The sequence below is a fragment of the Vitis riparia genome, chromosome 1, assembly GCF_004353265.1.
Source record: "Vitis riparia cultivar Riparia Gloire de Montpellier isolate 1030 chromosome 1, EGFV_Vit.rip_1.0, whole genome shotgun sequence".
NCBI classification, from domain to species: Eukaryota; Viridiplantae; Streptophyta; class Magnoliopsida; order Vitales; family Vitaceae; genus Vitis; species Vitis riparia.
The window spans coordinates 8,936,573-8,950,193 of record NC_048431.1 but is presented as its reverse complement, the minus strand read 5'-3'; the positions used below and the strand labels follow the sequence as shown (position 1 = coordinate 8,950,193).

Sequence of the window (13,621 nt, the reverse complement as noted above, 5' to 3'; positions counted from 1 at the left end):
CAAAATGCAAAATTTTGCATTATTGCTTTAATGTCACATTGCTTGATAGTTGATAGAGTTTAAGCTTACGTGTAAATTACTAAATTAGCATTACAAGTTGGGATGCACTTTCCCATTACCGAACACCTTCCAAATTTAAATTTTGGTGTTAATGAACTTTAGGTCAAGTGTAAATTTAGGTACGATATGTGTACTTACTCCCTTACTTGAACAACTTACGTTCTATAATCGAATCATCCAAGAATTCTTAGATGCAAAATAGAAAATTATAATGCGTCACCACTCATTAGCACCCCCATTTCCACCACCACTAAATCATATCAATTGATTATGAGGGTTGGTTAATGGGTGGTGTGGATTCAAAATTTTCCTCCAAGTACCTCAAAATAATTATATTTTGATTTAAATTATTTAATTAGTACAATTTGAAAAAACGTAAATTATTTAAATTGATATTTTAATTTTAATATTAGTTATATATTCAATTTAATTTATATGCATAATTCTACTTCGTTTTCAAATTAGACTAACATTTATTATTTTTATAGCATGAGTTAGTGTATATGATATTATTTTTTAATGTTACAAATTATATCTTATATTGGTTTATTCAACAAATCAACTATAATATGCATATTATCGTTTTTTTAATATATTTATGAGTTTTAACCAATTTATATCATATCGTCATTCTTTATCCAATTTTTTATCATTATTTTTTGATATTTTTGTAAAATCAAATTATTGACTTGCGTTCTTTTATTTGACTTAATTATGAAGAATATAATTATATATAAATAAAATTATTTCAAAATTTATATATTTTCAAATGATTTAATCTTAAATTAAAATAAGTGAAATAATATATAAAAATATTTTTTTATTATTTTTAAAATTTTAATTTCTTTCTATTTTTTTCTCACTTTTTTCTTAATTTTTTCAAGAATCATAATAATTTTGAAAATTTTTAAAAATTAATTAAGATTTTCATAGGAATTTGTAAAATAACTTTTTTATTTGTAATTTAATAAGCAACATTGTTCTTCTTATTATCCTTATCATAATTTTTGACACAATTAAATACTAAACTTTCAACTTTAAGTCTTTAACACGCATTAATCAATCACCACGGATTAAACCTTATTAATTTAAAATAAGAAATTAAAATTAAACAGGACGCAAAAACCCAATGGGCATGACATTTTGTACGGCTGGTGAAAGGGTATTTGAGTAATTTAACATAGAAGAATTGTCCTCCACGCCCATTCGGTCTACCAAGCAGAAAAGCCAGTTGTTTCCTGGCTGCTTCTCGGCACAGACGTGTGCGCTTGAATGAGATGCGCATGGAGGACGCTGCATCAAACGACTGGGAGCGCGTATGCACCACAAATTTATTCAAATATTTTATTATTTTAATAAAAAATCATAATTCTGTTTTAAAGAAGATCAAATAGTCTTTATTGATAAATTGTACTTAATCATATCATTAAAGTTTGAAATAAATTTTAATAATTACCATATTTAAAAATAAAAAACTCCATAATTAAATTTAGAATCAATTTAATAGCTTTTTTAAAAAATAATTTTAATCTAATTTTTTTAAAAAATTAGATATTTAATAAAATTTTAAAAATACTTTTAAGATTTTGAAAATCTTCATTTTCAAGCTCCCACATCAAGTCCGATAATTGTAACGATCTATATCCAATCGTGTAAGTATTATTCGTTTTGAATGCAAAAATAAATTTATCACATTTAGTAAAATATTTTTATTAAAATACTTAGAATAAAATTTTATATTAATATTTTATATCATTAAAATATTTAAAAATAAAAGAAAATTTTCAAAAATGAGATGGCGCGTGGGGGCTAGATTACTAAGGAGAAAAGGGTGAAAAATGGGTGGGCGGAAGTTCTAGAATAATGGCGTACGGTTTGTGAGGTACGCATCCGAAGCCGTGGGGTGGGGATTCGGGAATTCGAAAGGGACTTACGGCTTTGTGTTTCTCTCGTGCCTTCACATGAAAGAAACCTTGGACCCATGGATACAATCTGATTAATAATTTGTCTCTCATGATATGATCCGTTTAAACTGATTGTTTTATATCGTATTACTCGTTAAAATTAAATTTATTAACATGATTAAATCAATTTACCTTGGTTAAAATTTTAATTTCACACTTATTTGTTATTTTTTAATATTTTAATTATAAAATATTTTAATCTTTTTATAATCGAATATGTAAAACTTTTTTTTGTTTAGTTGTTTAATTTTTTAATTATCTTATGTGTATAATTTAAAACATATTTTTAGTTCTTATGATTTTAAATATATAAATTTAATAAACTCATATGGGTTAAACAAATTCTAATTGTAAAAGACAATTGTTTATAATAATTTTTACCAATTTATATACATGAAAACTAGGTATATAGAGAATATTATTCAAAATAATGTTACATGTTAATTTGACATTATCATTGAGTAATAAGGGCATCAACTCTATTTGGTAATTTGACCATTTTTGAACGAGTGGACAATATGTAACAAATAAAAAAATGGAAGGAATCAAATCAGCAATCACTCCAAATCAGTCATTCAAGAGGTTGAATGTGAAGAAAAATTAGTATTAAGTGCAATACCTATTAAATTGCTCTATGGAGGGTGATTACGTGTAAGTTTTGATCTCGGTTGAGAGTTGATCAAAGTCAAAATTTATCTAACACTATTCTAGCGTAAATAAAAAGTTTTATGAGATTGAAGAAACAATAAAAGTTTGATTAGTAAATACTTAAGAATAATATGATTGATTTAGTCCTTTATATAACTTGTGGTATGAAGGATATCCTTATAATTTGTAATAAGTATTTTTCGTTCTTGCACAAAAATTATAATCGAGTTTTGAGTTAGAAGCAATTAGAATTGGATTCATTAGCCATAGATGACCATGCACAACAGTATAAGTCTCATTCAAACACAATAAAATTTGCATAATATGGTCTGTATCGGTATATGCTTCCACATTTTATTTGATTCACATACACAAATTGGAATCAGAGAATAAAGGATTAATTCATCCTATAAAAGTCTTTGATTTTAAATAATATGTTATAACATAATTTTGATATTGTGATACTGAACTAAGTAACCAACTCTTTATTAGATTTTAAAGATACAAGGTCTATTGAGTTGAGGAAACTTTTCTTCTTGTCACGTTTACACAAATAGCATATCATATAAGTTCCTTGTTAGCATTTGTGATCCATGAGATGTCGATGTTGAGAGACTTGGCTATGACCTATTGATAAATCCAAACTTGTTCTTTACATGATAGCCTTGATTATGGCTTTGCTCCACATGATGTAATTTCTACATTTAATGATGAAGAAATGAAAAATGCACCATGATTATCTAAAGGGTGCAAAAAGGAAACATTTTCGATATCAATAATCAAAAGACAACTCATATATTTAATAAGTTAAATAAATTGATTAATTATGACACCATCACAATTACACTGTGTGAAAATAGTCACCCCTAAAATTAGGAGGACGAGTATAGAGCTCAAGTCTAGATGAATAGTGAAGTAAATAGAAAATCTGATCAAACTCACATTATTAAAGCTTACTCACATGAATTAGTATCATGCTTTTAAAAAAAATAAAAATAAAAATGGAAAAGTGTGAAATTAATATCTTTCATGGTCTCTAAATTTGACCCATTTTAAGCAAATAATTTGAAAAAAAAATAATTAAAATATGGCATCAGTATTTAAAAACAAATTTTAAAAATCTTATGCTAAATTCATTTAACTTGAGTTAGGGATCGTAATAGGTGAGTTCGGGACAAGGTTCAAAATAATTCTCATCCTACTGTGTTTAGCTTTTTTTTTTTTTTAAATTATTTATTTAATTATATTAAAATAAATATATTTTATAAAAATTTAATAAATTATAATTTTTTATAACTTATTTTATTAAAAAGTATTTTATTGTTATGTATACATAATAAAAATAGAAAAATAAAAATTAAATTAAATTAATTTTATATATAATCGAGACAAGATAATACTTGAAACAATCTCAAGTTTTAAAAAAGAAAATCCTAAACCCATCCATAACTCATTTAAATTTCAAATCCATCGTATTGGAGACGGAATAGAACGAGTATCCGAAAAAACTCTCCATTATCATCTTTGCAAATGCAAAAAGAACATTTATTATCCAAGTTAGAAAACAGTTATATTTCGTGATTATATATAAAATTTACAAATAAAAAAAAAAATTGATAAGGTTATATTTTGAAATTATTTGAAAATTTTTATTTTAAAATCATTAATTAAAAGTTGATTTTATCCGAGTTTAAATCATAATGAAAAAAAAAACATTTTTTATAATTTTATGAGAGGATTTATAGATAATGTTAATTTAAAAATAAATAAAAAAACAAATTAGAGAATAAAGTGTTTGAATTTTGAATAGGACCAGGCAAAGTATAATGGATGTAAAAGATTGACAGATAAGGGTATATTTAATCCAAAGTTTAAAGTCCACCTTGGAAAGCGCTGGAACGATTGAACGACGCGGTTTTGATCATGTTGACTGGCACCCGCAGAGGGTGAAGAAACGACATCGTTTTGTTAGGCAGTTGTTGTGAAACGCTGTCGTATTAGTTTCAGTGGTCGGCAGCTTCTCGTTCAGTTAAAATCCCACAAAGTCTCTCTCCAAAGCTTCCTGGTGGGTGGTGCTTTGTTAGTTAATGCTCCTCTTATCTTCCTCTCTAAATTCCCATTCCAGTCCTCCACCTTTCCCATACTTTCTCCCCACTTTCTCGGGAAAATCTCTACATCCGCTCTCTTTCAACCATGCACCGAATATCGAGCGCAACCCGCGTCTCCGATGAGTTTTTCAACTCAACAACTTCACCATCAGCAACCCCAGATGCAGACCAGTTACCCACTTACGATCCTCTCTCACATGTGGCCAAGAAAGAGAGAACCCGTATTAGATCTGCCGAAAACGCCATCCACGCAATACCCGTTGTGCTCCTTCTCTGCGCCATGACTCTCTGGTTCTTCTCTAATCCAGGTCAATATTCTCAATCACCCATGTGTTTAACTCTTCATTGGTATGCTTGTAGAAAAACCCTTTTGCATTCGTGTTCGTTTCTCATCCTATAACACTATTTATTCGAGTGATCGCTCCAAGAGATCAATACTTTGTTTAGAGCATCTGCTTCTATGCGTTAATCTGGGTAAAAGTAGCAATTTATCAATGACCCAACTAGCAATTGCTCATTTCTCACACTGTTTGATGGATTGGACTATGAAGAGTTAGATTGCCAGAAAATCTACATACTGAATTATTACAGTTTTCTCTTATTTGGGTGTTGTTTGTTTGAGGGAAATTTTGAATTTTTTGTTTGGTTTTATGCATGCTTGTTCCTTGCATCTTTGCCTGTTCAGGTTCAAAAACACAACCCTTTTATTAATATTGTTATTGGAGGATCCATAGCTTTCTCCCTGAGGTATATGTTAGATTATAAGTCAAAGTCTGGAAATTTTGCTCACTTACCTATGTCAGGGCTTGGAGAAAATGAAAGGAAAAGAAAATAGAGAAGAAAAAGAGAGAAAAAAAAAGGACTACAATGAAAAATAGATCTAAAAGTTAATAAATTATGTTTTAATGTCTTCAAACATATTTCAAATATTTCTAACTTTTCCATATAGAGATTAAATAGCTTGAAAATGCATAAAATTTTTATCTAATTTTAGATATATTTGATTTTCTTTGTGTTTTTTTAGGGTAAACCAAATATGAAAAGAAAAAAAATCCTTTTTTCTTAATACATTTTTTTCCCCTTTTCTTGATACTTTCCAGAATCAAACATTAGAGGTTAAACATTGAAGCTTTTCAAAGATCCTATTTCTTATTTCTTCCTTTGGAATCATATACTTTATCTGTTTAAGAGATGTAATGAACAATTCAGATATTTTCAGTTCTTTGGTATCATATACTTAATCTGTTTAAGAGATGTAATGAACATGTGGTCTGTTACTTTTGTTTTCCGTGTTCACTTTTTCTGGGAATACTTTAACTTATTATCATGCTATGAGGGTAATTTCTATTTTGTTTTGTTTTGCTCATCGTATACCATAATCCTCAAATTTTCCCTATTTCTGAACATTACATAGATGCTTGGAGTTAAAGGAAAAGTGGAAGTAAAAAACATCATATAGCGTTTATACTTTGTTGCTGTTGCCTTTTTGATACAGCAGTTGATATTGTCAATAAGGGTGCTTCAATTGTTCCCAGACAGAAGGGTTTGACGGTGAATGGCAACATCAAGAGTGACCTTACACAGAACGGATTGCTAAAAGATTTGGAGCAGGAGGACTCAGATCCTACAAAAGAGTTACTGCATCAGAAAGGCCCAAAATCCACTGAGAATGAATCGTAGTAAGATTTTTCTTTAATGTCAAGTGCTCTGGTGCGTGGTCACCATGTTGTTTTAGAAAAAGGATTTACTCCATCTTTCATTCCATTACTTCCGTCATGATTCGTAAGCCACAAGCTCTGTAACATGAACATGAACATTCTGAGAGAAAATCTCGGGTTTTTCTTAATTTATGTTGTAGCACTTCAAGTTGTATAGTTTCTTTCATAATCAGTTTTTTCTCGACTGTTAAAGAACGGCCAAGTTGAGTATATGGCATGACAGACTCTCCTTGTATGTGTTCCCTTTCCCTGAAATCTGGTTTACTCTGTTTGCTATATAAGCTGTAGTGGAGGCTCATCAACTACCAGGTTAAATGTTAACGACATTATCGTATGACTCAATTCTCTCAATGAAAGCAGGCTTTGAGCTTGTCTGTCCTCTTCCAAAACCAGGAACTGAAGCAGTGTCCTTCCCCAATTCAAACAGACATGGCAGATTATTTATGCATGTTGAGTGTATAGAATAGGTTTTCCTTCCTTGCTGCAATTTCATGAAACCATCTCCATGGCTTCATGCTGATAATTTTGTAGTTTGACTTTGAGGAACTCATAACCTTTGCTATCCTAATCTAGTATAGGGAAGCCATATAAAGTTGGTATAACAATTAACTTCATGTCTACTGAACTCTCGTCTAAGTGTACAACATAATACAACTTTTATCTGCAGGATTCGAAACAATGTTATATCTGTCCTGAATCTAAAAGACACTGAGGTGCCTTTACATTGAATTACAGATCTTTTATATAAGCGTATTTCTTTGGCCTGAAATTCTCTGCCAATTATAGAGGCTCAAACTCAAAATTGGTATGTTCCAATAGTGGTCCAAGCCTAACCAGCTTAGGTACGATGACATTGTTCCTGACAGAACACACAACTGGGTTGTCCCACTGCAGGAGTGATCCCACAAGATTTGCACGTATCGTTAATGGAAAGATACGAGGCCACCTTTCGCTTCCATACAATCTGAGTGCACCTTCCACAGATTCGGGCCCTAACCTGAGTGCATCTGAGAGCTTTTTTGCGAGAACTACTGCATCTTCCAATGCACAACAAGCGCCTTGCCCAAGATTGGGAGTCATTGGGTGCCAAGCATCCCCGACCAGCACAACTCCACCTGATGAGGCGGGAGGGCTTATGGCAGGCCACAGCCACCGGTCTACCAGGGGAGTTCTAATGATTGTGTCATCTGGTGTCAGATCTATGATGTTCAACAGCTCTGAAGGCCAGTTCCTAACCAGTTCTCTAGCTTGCTTCTTCAGCACTGATGGATCGGTTATCTTTGGACCTAAAAAGCAGACGAACACATACCCCAGACTGTCAGAACAATTTTGATTGTGGGTCAAGGAAGTAATGCATGAATATGTTGTTAGAAATACCTGGGGATGGGCTGTTGAAGCAGATGAACCAATAAACTTTTGTTGGAGAAACAGGAACATATCCAGCACGTAATCCCCTTCCATAGATGTAGTTGACCTTTGGTTCATATGGCATTCTCTCAGGAAAAAATCCAAGCCCACGGAAAGCACAGTGCCCCACATACCTAGGCTCAGAAAACCCCATCCACTTTGCTACTGGAGAGCGTATCCCATCACAGCCAATCACAATCTGTTAAGCAAGCTCTAGATGATCAGATCATCAAACAAACCCACAATTTCATTGTTCAGTTTGACAGTCACAACAAAATGATAAAAAAGAAAATGACAGATTTAACACTTTCTATTTTGTTCCTCCAAATGGAAAAGAGGAGGGTGAATGCAAGCTATGTTGCAGAGCAACCTTAACCAGCCCTTCTATTTGAAGCGGGTTACCTTCCCACTCAGTCGGGTTCCATCCTCAAGTTCCAACAACGTTTCACCCGTCTCAATTCTTTCAATCTTTGCCAGCTTTGAAGAAAACTGAATTGAATCTGTTGGCAATTGATTAGCAAGAGTCTCCAAAAGTATTCTCCTCTCCACCGCACGGACCTCTTGGCTGTGCAGCATCACATAATTAATGGAGAAAGAAGAAAAGTTTGTACATGGCGAAGTCAAAGTGGAAGAAAAATGAAAATTGTTTTGCAGAATCAAAGACAAGCAGATACGACTGGAATTCATTACCTTTCATCTTCATCTTTGAACCTGAAGGAGCGCAGCTCCCTACCATCTTCTGATTTTACCACCATCCTGCACAGCTGATACCATGAAACAGTTCAGGAGTAAAAAACCGAAAGGATAAGCCTTTGCTTCAAACTTTGGTTAACTTCCATAAAATTTCTGTACTGCAAAGGAGAAGCATTTCCACCTTAGTAACTATATACTTATACTTTCATTTGTCCAATAGAGTTTGATTCAGGTAAGCATTCAGTTCCCATAACTATGATGAATATGTGAAGTACTGGTTTTATTCTATCAACCGGATACCACCCCAATCCTTCACTTTTAAAGCTCCCAAGACTAATCACATTGGAAGAAAAAAATATGCTAGCTAGTGGGGCTCATAAATTATATATTTGTTATCATATTCCTCAGCAATTTCAGACTAATTGGATGCCCTAAACATGAACCAAATTTCAAACTAGCCACATTGCAGTTAGAACTTCTCACAGATACTTGAAGTTTCCATGGAATTCTCTACTACCACTACAAAGGGCAATTGGAATAGAAGAAGAAAATTTACCCTTGGATTTCAAGGAATTGGCTCCTGAGATCATTTCCCACTCCCATTGCATCTAATACTCCCCACCCATTCTTGAAGAGGGTGAGTGAGGTTCCACCAGTGCGAAGTGACTCTGCCTGCTCAAGCACCAACGACCCGACTCCGAGCCTAATCCCATAATAACAAATTTCATCATCATTTGGCATGGGCATAAATTTTGACTTCTGGGAAAAAAATATCAACAATGCTGAAGAGAAAAGTCCAAGAATTAATTTCAAAGTAAGAAAAGTAATACAGATTATTTAGAATTGTAGGCAACTATCAAATACATATATGGACAAACTTAGGCTTAGATTGATTTGATGGAAAATTAGGAAATCCAGGACTAAAAAGTTTGATTAAGAGTGTGTTTTGGCAGTGATTTTCTCGTTCGTTTTAAAAACCATTCTTATTATATCAATTTTATGCATCATTTAATAATGATTTTTAGTATGCTCAACACGTAAGAAAAGCAACTTTTATACAAAAAGTAATCAGAACTATAGAAACTATGTGGGCAAAAAGAAATCAAATTCACACCAGGAACTCGGGTCAAATTTTGGTGAATCAAGGGGCTTTGCTGACCGAACCTGTGGAGGGACACTGCAGTGGCAAGACCAGCGATTCCGGCACCGACGATGATGATATCCTCCTTTCGGACAGGGGGTTGAGCTTCCACCATCGATGCAGAAATGGGTTTAGTTCTGGTTCCAACTCCAAAGTAAGATTGGCTCTGTGGGAATGTTTTGGCTTGAAGATGGTGAAGTGATTGAGAGAAAGAAGAAGGCGGTGAGAGAGGAGAATTAAGAAGAAGGAGAGAAGTAAAGCTTTTAGCCATGGATGCTGAGTGGCGGTTCAACGGTGGTGCACGGATATTTTTCGTATGGGAACAGAGGACGAGGTAGGTTGGGGCATGAGAAATTAGTGGTGCACATGAAGCGGTTTGGATCCATCAGATTTTACCCGGCAAATTTGAAAGGTTGGTTTTTCATTATGAAGTAAATTACTTAAAACCCCTTTCTTCTCCACGTGAAGGTGAAGGGCACCACAAAATCGCCAGGCCCATGTAATCTTAGCAATCATGAAAAATTATTTATATAAACATGTTTTAAAATGGTGATGGTCCAAAAATAGACAACATTTTGGAGGTGGTTATCTCATATGAAAAATGTTTTTAGCACGTGTTAGAGCGTGGGGCCAAACAATATGCAGCTAATAAAGAGTATGTGAAATTTGACCTCCCATGGAAGAAACTATAAATTTCCTTGTTCCAAAAAGATAAGAATGGGCTAGGTCCTTATTTTCCCTTCAAGAAGAAGTTGTTGATGCAGAGCCAATTGGAGTTGGATTCGCCCAAACGCAATGGAGATTGGACAATCTTCCTCCATTCGTGTGCCTCTTAGAGTATCCGCATCAGCGAGAATAAGGTTGGACAAGCTCATTTCCTGCACAAAGGATATCCAGATAGGTGGTCCAGACATGTTCCTCTGAAGCTTAAATCAGACAAAAGATAACTCAAGCAATCTTAGAGAGAGAGAGAGAGATAGAGTCAATAGGCGTATCTATCCATGTCCTCTTTGTGCTTGTGGGGAGAGTTTTTATAGTGCTAAAGAAAATGTCACTATAGTGCTGCTGACTAAACACTTTGACCTTCTCAGTAATGATTAGTGTTTTGCAGGTGGTAGGGCAATCATTACAGTTTTGGACGACTGGAAGGTGCTATAAGATGATGTGCCATGATGTTATATTGTACAACTGTCTGTCCCTTCAACCAATTGATGGTCTGAGGTTATGTGCAACAATTAATTGATATGGACTTGAGAGTTGGAAGAGGTCCCATCAGCCATTTCCTTGTCAGGACGTGAATGATTACCCATGCCAATGACTCTAGGAGTCTTGATTGGACGATCTTAACTGTTCGGGGAATCTGGTCTCTTTATGCTGCTTAGCCCTATAAGAAAAGGGCTTTATTATGTTGGATGCTAAATGAAGCTGGTAGCAGTCCAGATGGAATGATACAGATGGATTGTGTGCCAGCGATAGCCGATTGAGGTGTCCGGATTGAAAAAGGGATACGTGGAGGGGGGTCCCCATAGAAGTCATTAGAAAATTGGTTCTAAATGAGTGAAATTTATATATAGATCGATTTTTTCTTGGTTGTTGCATTGCTTGAAATTTAGGTCCATTTCTTAAAACGTACATACCAGTGAACTTGTCCAAGACACTAGGACTTGCTTATGGAGAAAGCTAAGAGCCTCTTCTATATATGCATGGGCCATGTGGGCAGGGACAAATAATGTCTTTTTGGGTACAACGTTGGCAAGATTTGGCCTTCAAATGAGATAAAAGGAAAAAAAAAGTCATATGTAAAATAGGAGAGAGGGAGATTAGATTTGAACCGATCACCAAATATGCCTAATTAAGGTATCTTTAGGTCCGCCCTATAGCTCCTCCAGGCCCATTGGGTACACCCATTTCACACAAAACACAGGCTCAACCATTCAGAAAGCAACACGTACTTTTGGACTCCTTTTATGGTAACATCTCTATAAATATATGGTCTTCTCAGCAATCAAACTAGCTTCCTGGGGTGCTCAAGATGGCAGGAGAAGGTGGTTCTAGTTCTACTGCTGCTACTTCTGTGACCATGTCACGTATTGAGGCTGTCTAGACTGTGATGCCAGCTAAGGTCACTGACCCACGACTAAGCCGAAAAATCTCAGTCAGGGATCCCCTAGGTTGTGGGATTTTTGGTAGGCGGCTTCACACTGTTCTATACTTCAAGAGTGTGACCAAAGAGGATTCAGGGTGGCTGGTTGCTGGGTGGATTAGGGAATCACTTGGGATAGCATTGGTGGAGCAACCACTGCTTGGTGGACGCCTCAAGAGAGTTGGAGACAGTGAGGGAGAGTTTGAGATTGTGTCCAATGACAGTGGTGTAAGGCTCATGGAGGCAAGGACTTCAATGGCTTTATCTGAGTTTCTGGAGTTGAAAGATTGGGAAGCTGTGGAAGCTGATCAGCTAGTCTTCTGGAAGGATATTGATGAACAAAATCCTCAGTTTTATCCACTATTTTATGTTCAGGTGAGCTCTTATATACATATATCATACGTATGACACATTTCATGTCAATATTATTCAAATTCTCAATTAATTAGAGGCTACACATACATTCCAATATGTTTTTTCAGGTAACAAACTTTGAGCGTGGTGGATACTCAATTGGGATTAGCTGCAGTCTTCTTGCAGACCCTCTAGGCATGGCAAGCTTCCTCAAGAGATGGGCTAGTATCCACAACACTCTAGTCTCTGAAAATGATAAGTCAAAGTTACCAATATTCTACCTCCTTAGTCTCAGAAGGCTCAATGACACTCCCTCTATTCACATGATCAGCTCAAACACAAGCAGAAACCGAGCCCGGGCTAAGATCTTTAACATGGCTGAAAATATGAATTCAGATGACAAAATTTGCAGGACAGTGGCATCAGTCTGCATTGAGGAGGCTAAGTGCCATCTTGGTACAAAAATGGCTAGTAAGTATTGGTTGTTCCTGAAAAAACTGTCTGAGGATATTAAGATAGAAGCTTGCTCAAAGGAGGAGATTGTGCCATTGTCTATTAGTGGACTCAGTGAATTAAGGTGGGATGATTCAGGGGTGCATGAGGTAGCTTTCTTCCAAGGGAATAGGCCAATTCATGTATCGTTTTGGATTGGGTCACTCATTAATGATGGATTAGTGATTATTGCTCCATCTTCTTCTGATGAGGGTTGCTCCGGAATGAATGTTGTTGTCACAACCCCTGAGGAGGAGAAGATATGAGAGAGCCTCCCATGCCTTTGCTTCAAATACAAGATGGTTTGGTATTTGGTGTTTAAGTCAATGTTTTTCCAAATGTTATGTAACCGTATGGACATATGGGTAAAATACAAAAATGTATTTTTCCGATACCTATGAAAAAAGTTACTATCAATCAGGTTTAGATCTCGTTATTTGTATCATAATCTCATTTGTTAGTGTGCACTCTTATATCTTGATTTCCTTTGTTTATATTCTTGTTCGATGACTTAGATTTCATCATACGTAATCAATAGTCTGAATCTTTTAGTCGATAAGTATCACTATAATTCCTTAACATTTTTCTTGTATATAATGCACAATCCTTTGTATTAATTCCATTTATGATACGATCAATGTGATATATTGTATTTATTATTTTTTCAGTACTTTTTGCTCGTGAATTTCTCTTTATAAAAAAAATCTACTTAATTCCAACTTATTATGTAAGAGAAAAAAAAAATTACAAATCTTATAGGTTTCTAAGTAATGATTTCGTGAAAAATTTGGATAGTGAATTGCCACCTTTAGGTAAATGCATGGCCAATTAAGATGTATAGCTTTTATTTGAAATTAGGATCTACTTCTCAGCAATGCTAATTGAATTATGGA

At 34.4% G+C, this 13,621-nt stretch overlaps 3 protein-coding genes across 6 annotated transcripts; 2 read left to right on the top strand and 1 right to left on the bottom strand.

Moving 5' to 3' along the window:
- Positions 1 to 4,718: 4,718 nt before the first annotated feature.
- Positions 4,719 to 6,774, top strand: LOC117919078. 2 transcript variants are annotated; one of them, XM_034836129.1, is made up of 2 exons: positions 4,719 to 5,088; positions 6,276 to 6,774. In XM_034836129.1, exons 1-2 carry the CDS (start codon positions 4,866 to 4,868, stop codon positions 6,458 to 6,460), a joined length of 408 nt encoding a protein of 135 aa, XP_034692020.1. In that variant the 5' UTR covers positions 4,719 to 4,865; the 3' UTR covers positions 6,461 to 6,774. The 2 variants fall into 2 exon arrangements, with proteins under 2 accessions (XP_034692020.1, XP_034692027.1); XM_034836136.1 differs by having other exon boundaries at positions 4,720 to 5,088; positions 6,279 to 6,774.
- Positions 6,775 to 7,086: 312 nt separating this feature from the next.
- Positions 7,087 to 10,098, bottom strand: LOC117919060 (monooxygenase 2). Of its 3 annotated transcripts, none has more exons than XM_034836104.1 (6): positions 9,763 to 10,098; positions 9,155 to 9,301; positions 8,596 to 8,661; positions 8,308 to 8,470; positions 7,876 to 8,104; positions 7,087 to 7,784 (listed from the first exon to the last, which is right to left on the bottom strand). In XM_034836104.1, the coding sequence occupies exons 1-6, from the start codon at positions 10,008 to 10,010 to the stop codon at positions 7,279 to 7,281; spliced, it is 1,359 nt and encodes a 452-aa protein (XP_034691995.1). In that variant the 5' UTR covers positions 10,011 to 10,098; the 3' UTR covers positions 7,087 to 7,278. The 3 variants fall into 3 exon arrangements, with proteins under 3 accessions (XP_034691995.1, XP_034692003.1, XP_034692011.1); XM_034836112.1 differs by having other exon boundaries at positions 9,713 to 9,792; XM_034836120.1 differs by lacking the exon at positions 9,763 to 10,098 and having other exon boundaries at positions 8,596 to 8,669; positions 9,155 to 9,244.
- LOC117915326 lies at positions 10,009 to 13,021 on the top strand. The gene is made up of 4 exons (XM_034830876.1): positions 10,009 to 10,073; positions 11,742 to 11,784; positions 11,844 to 12,257; positions 12,365 to 13,021. The coding sequence occupies exons 1-4, from the start codon at positions 10,009 to 10,011 to the stop codon at positions 12,992 to 12,994; spliced, it is 1,152 nt and encodes a 383-aa protein (XP_034686767.1). The 3' UTR covers positions 12,995 to 13,021.
- Positions 13,022 to 13,621: the final 600 nt, after the last annotated feature.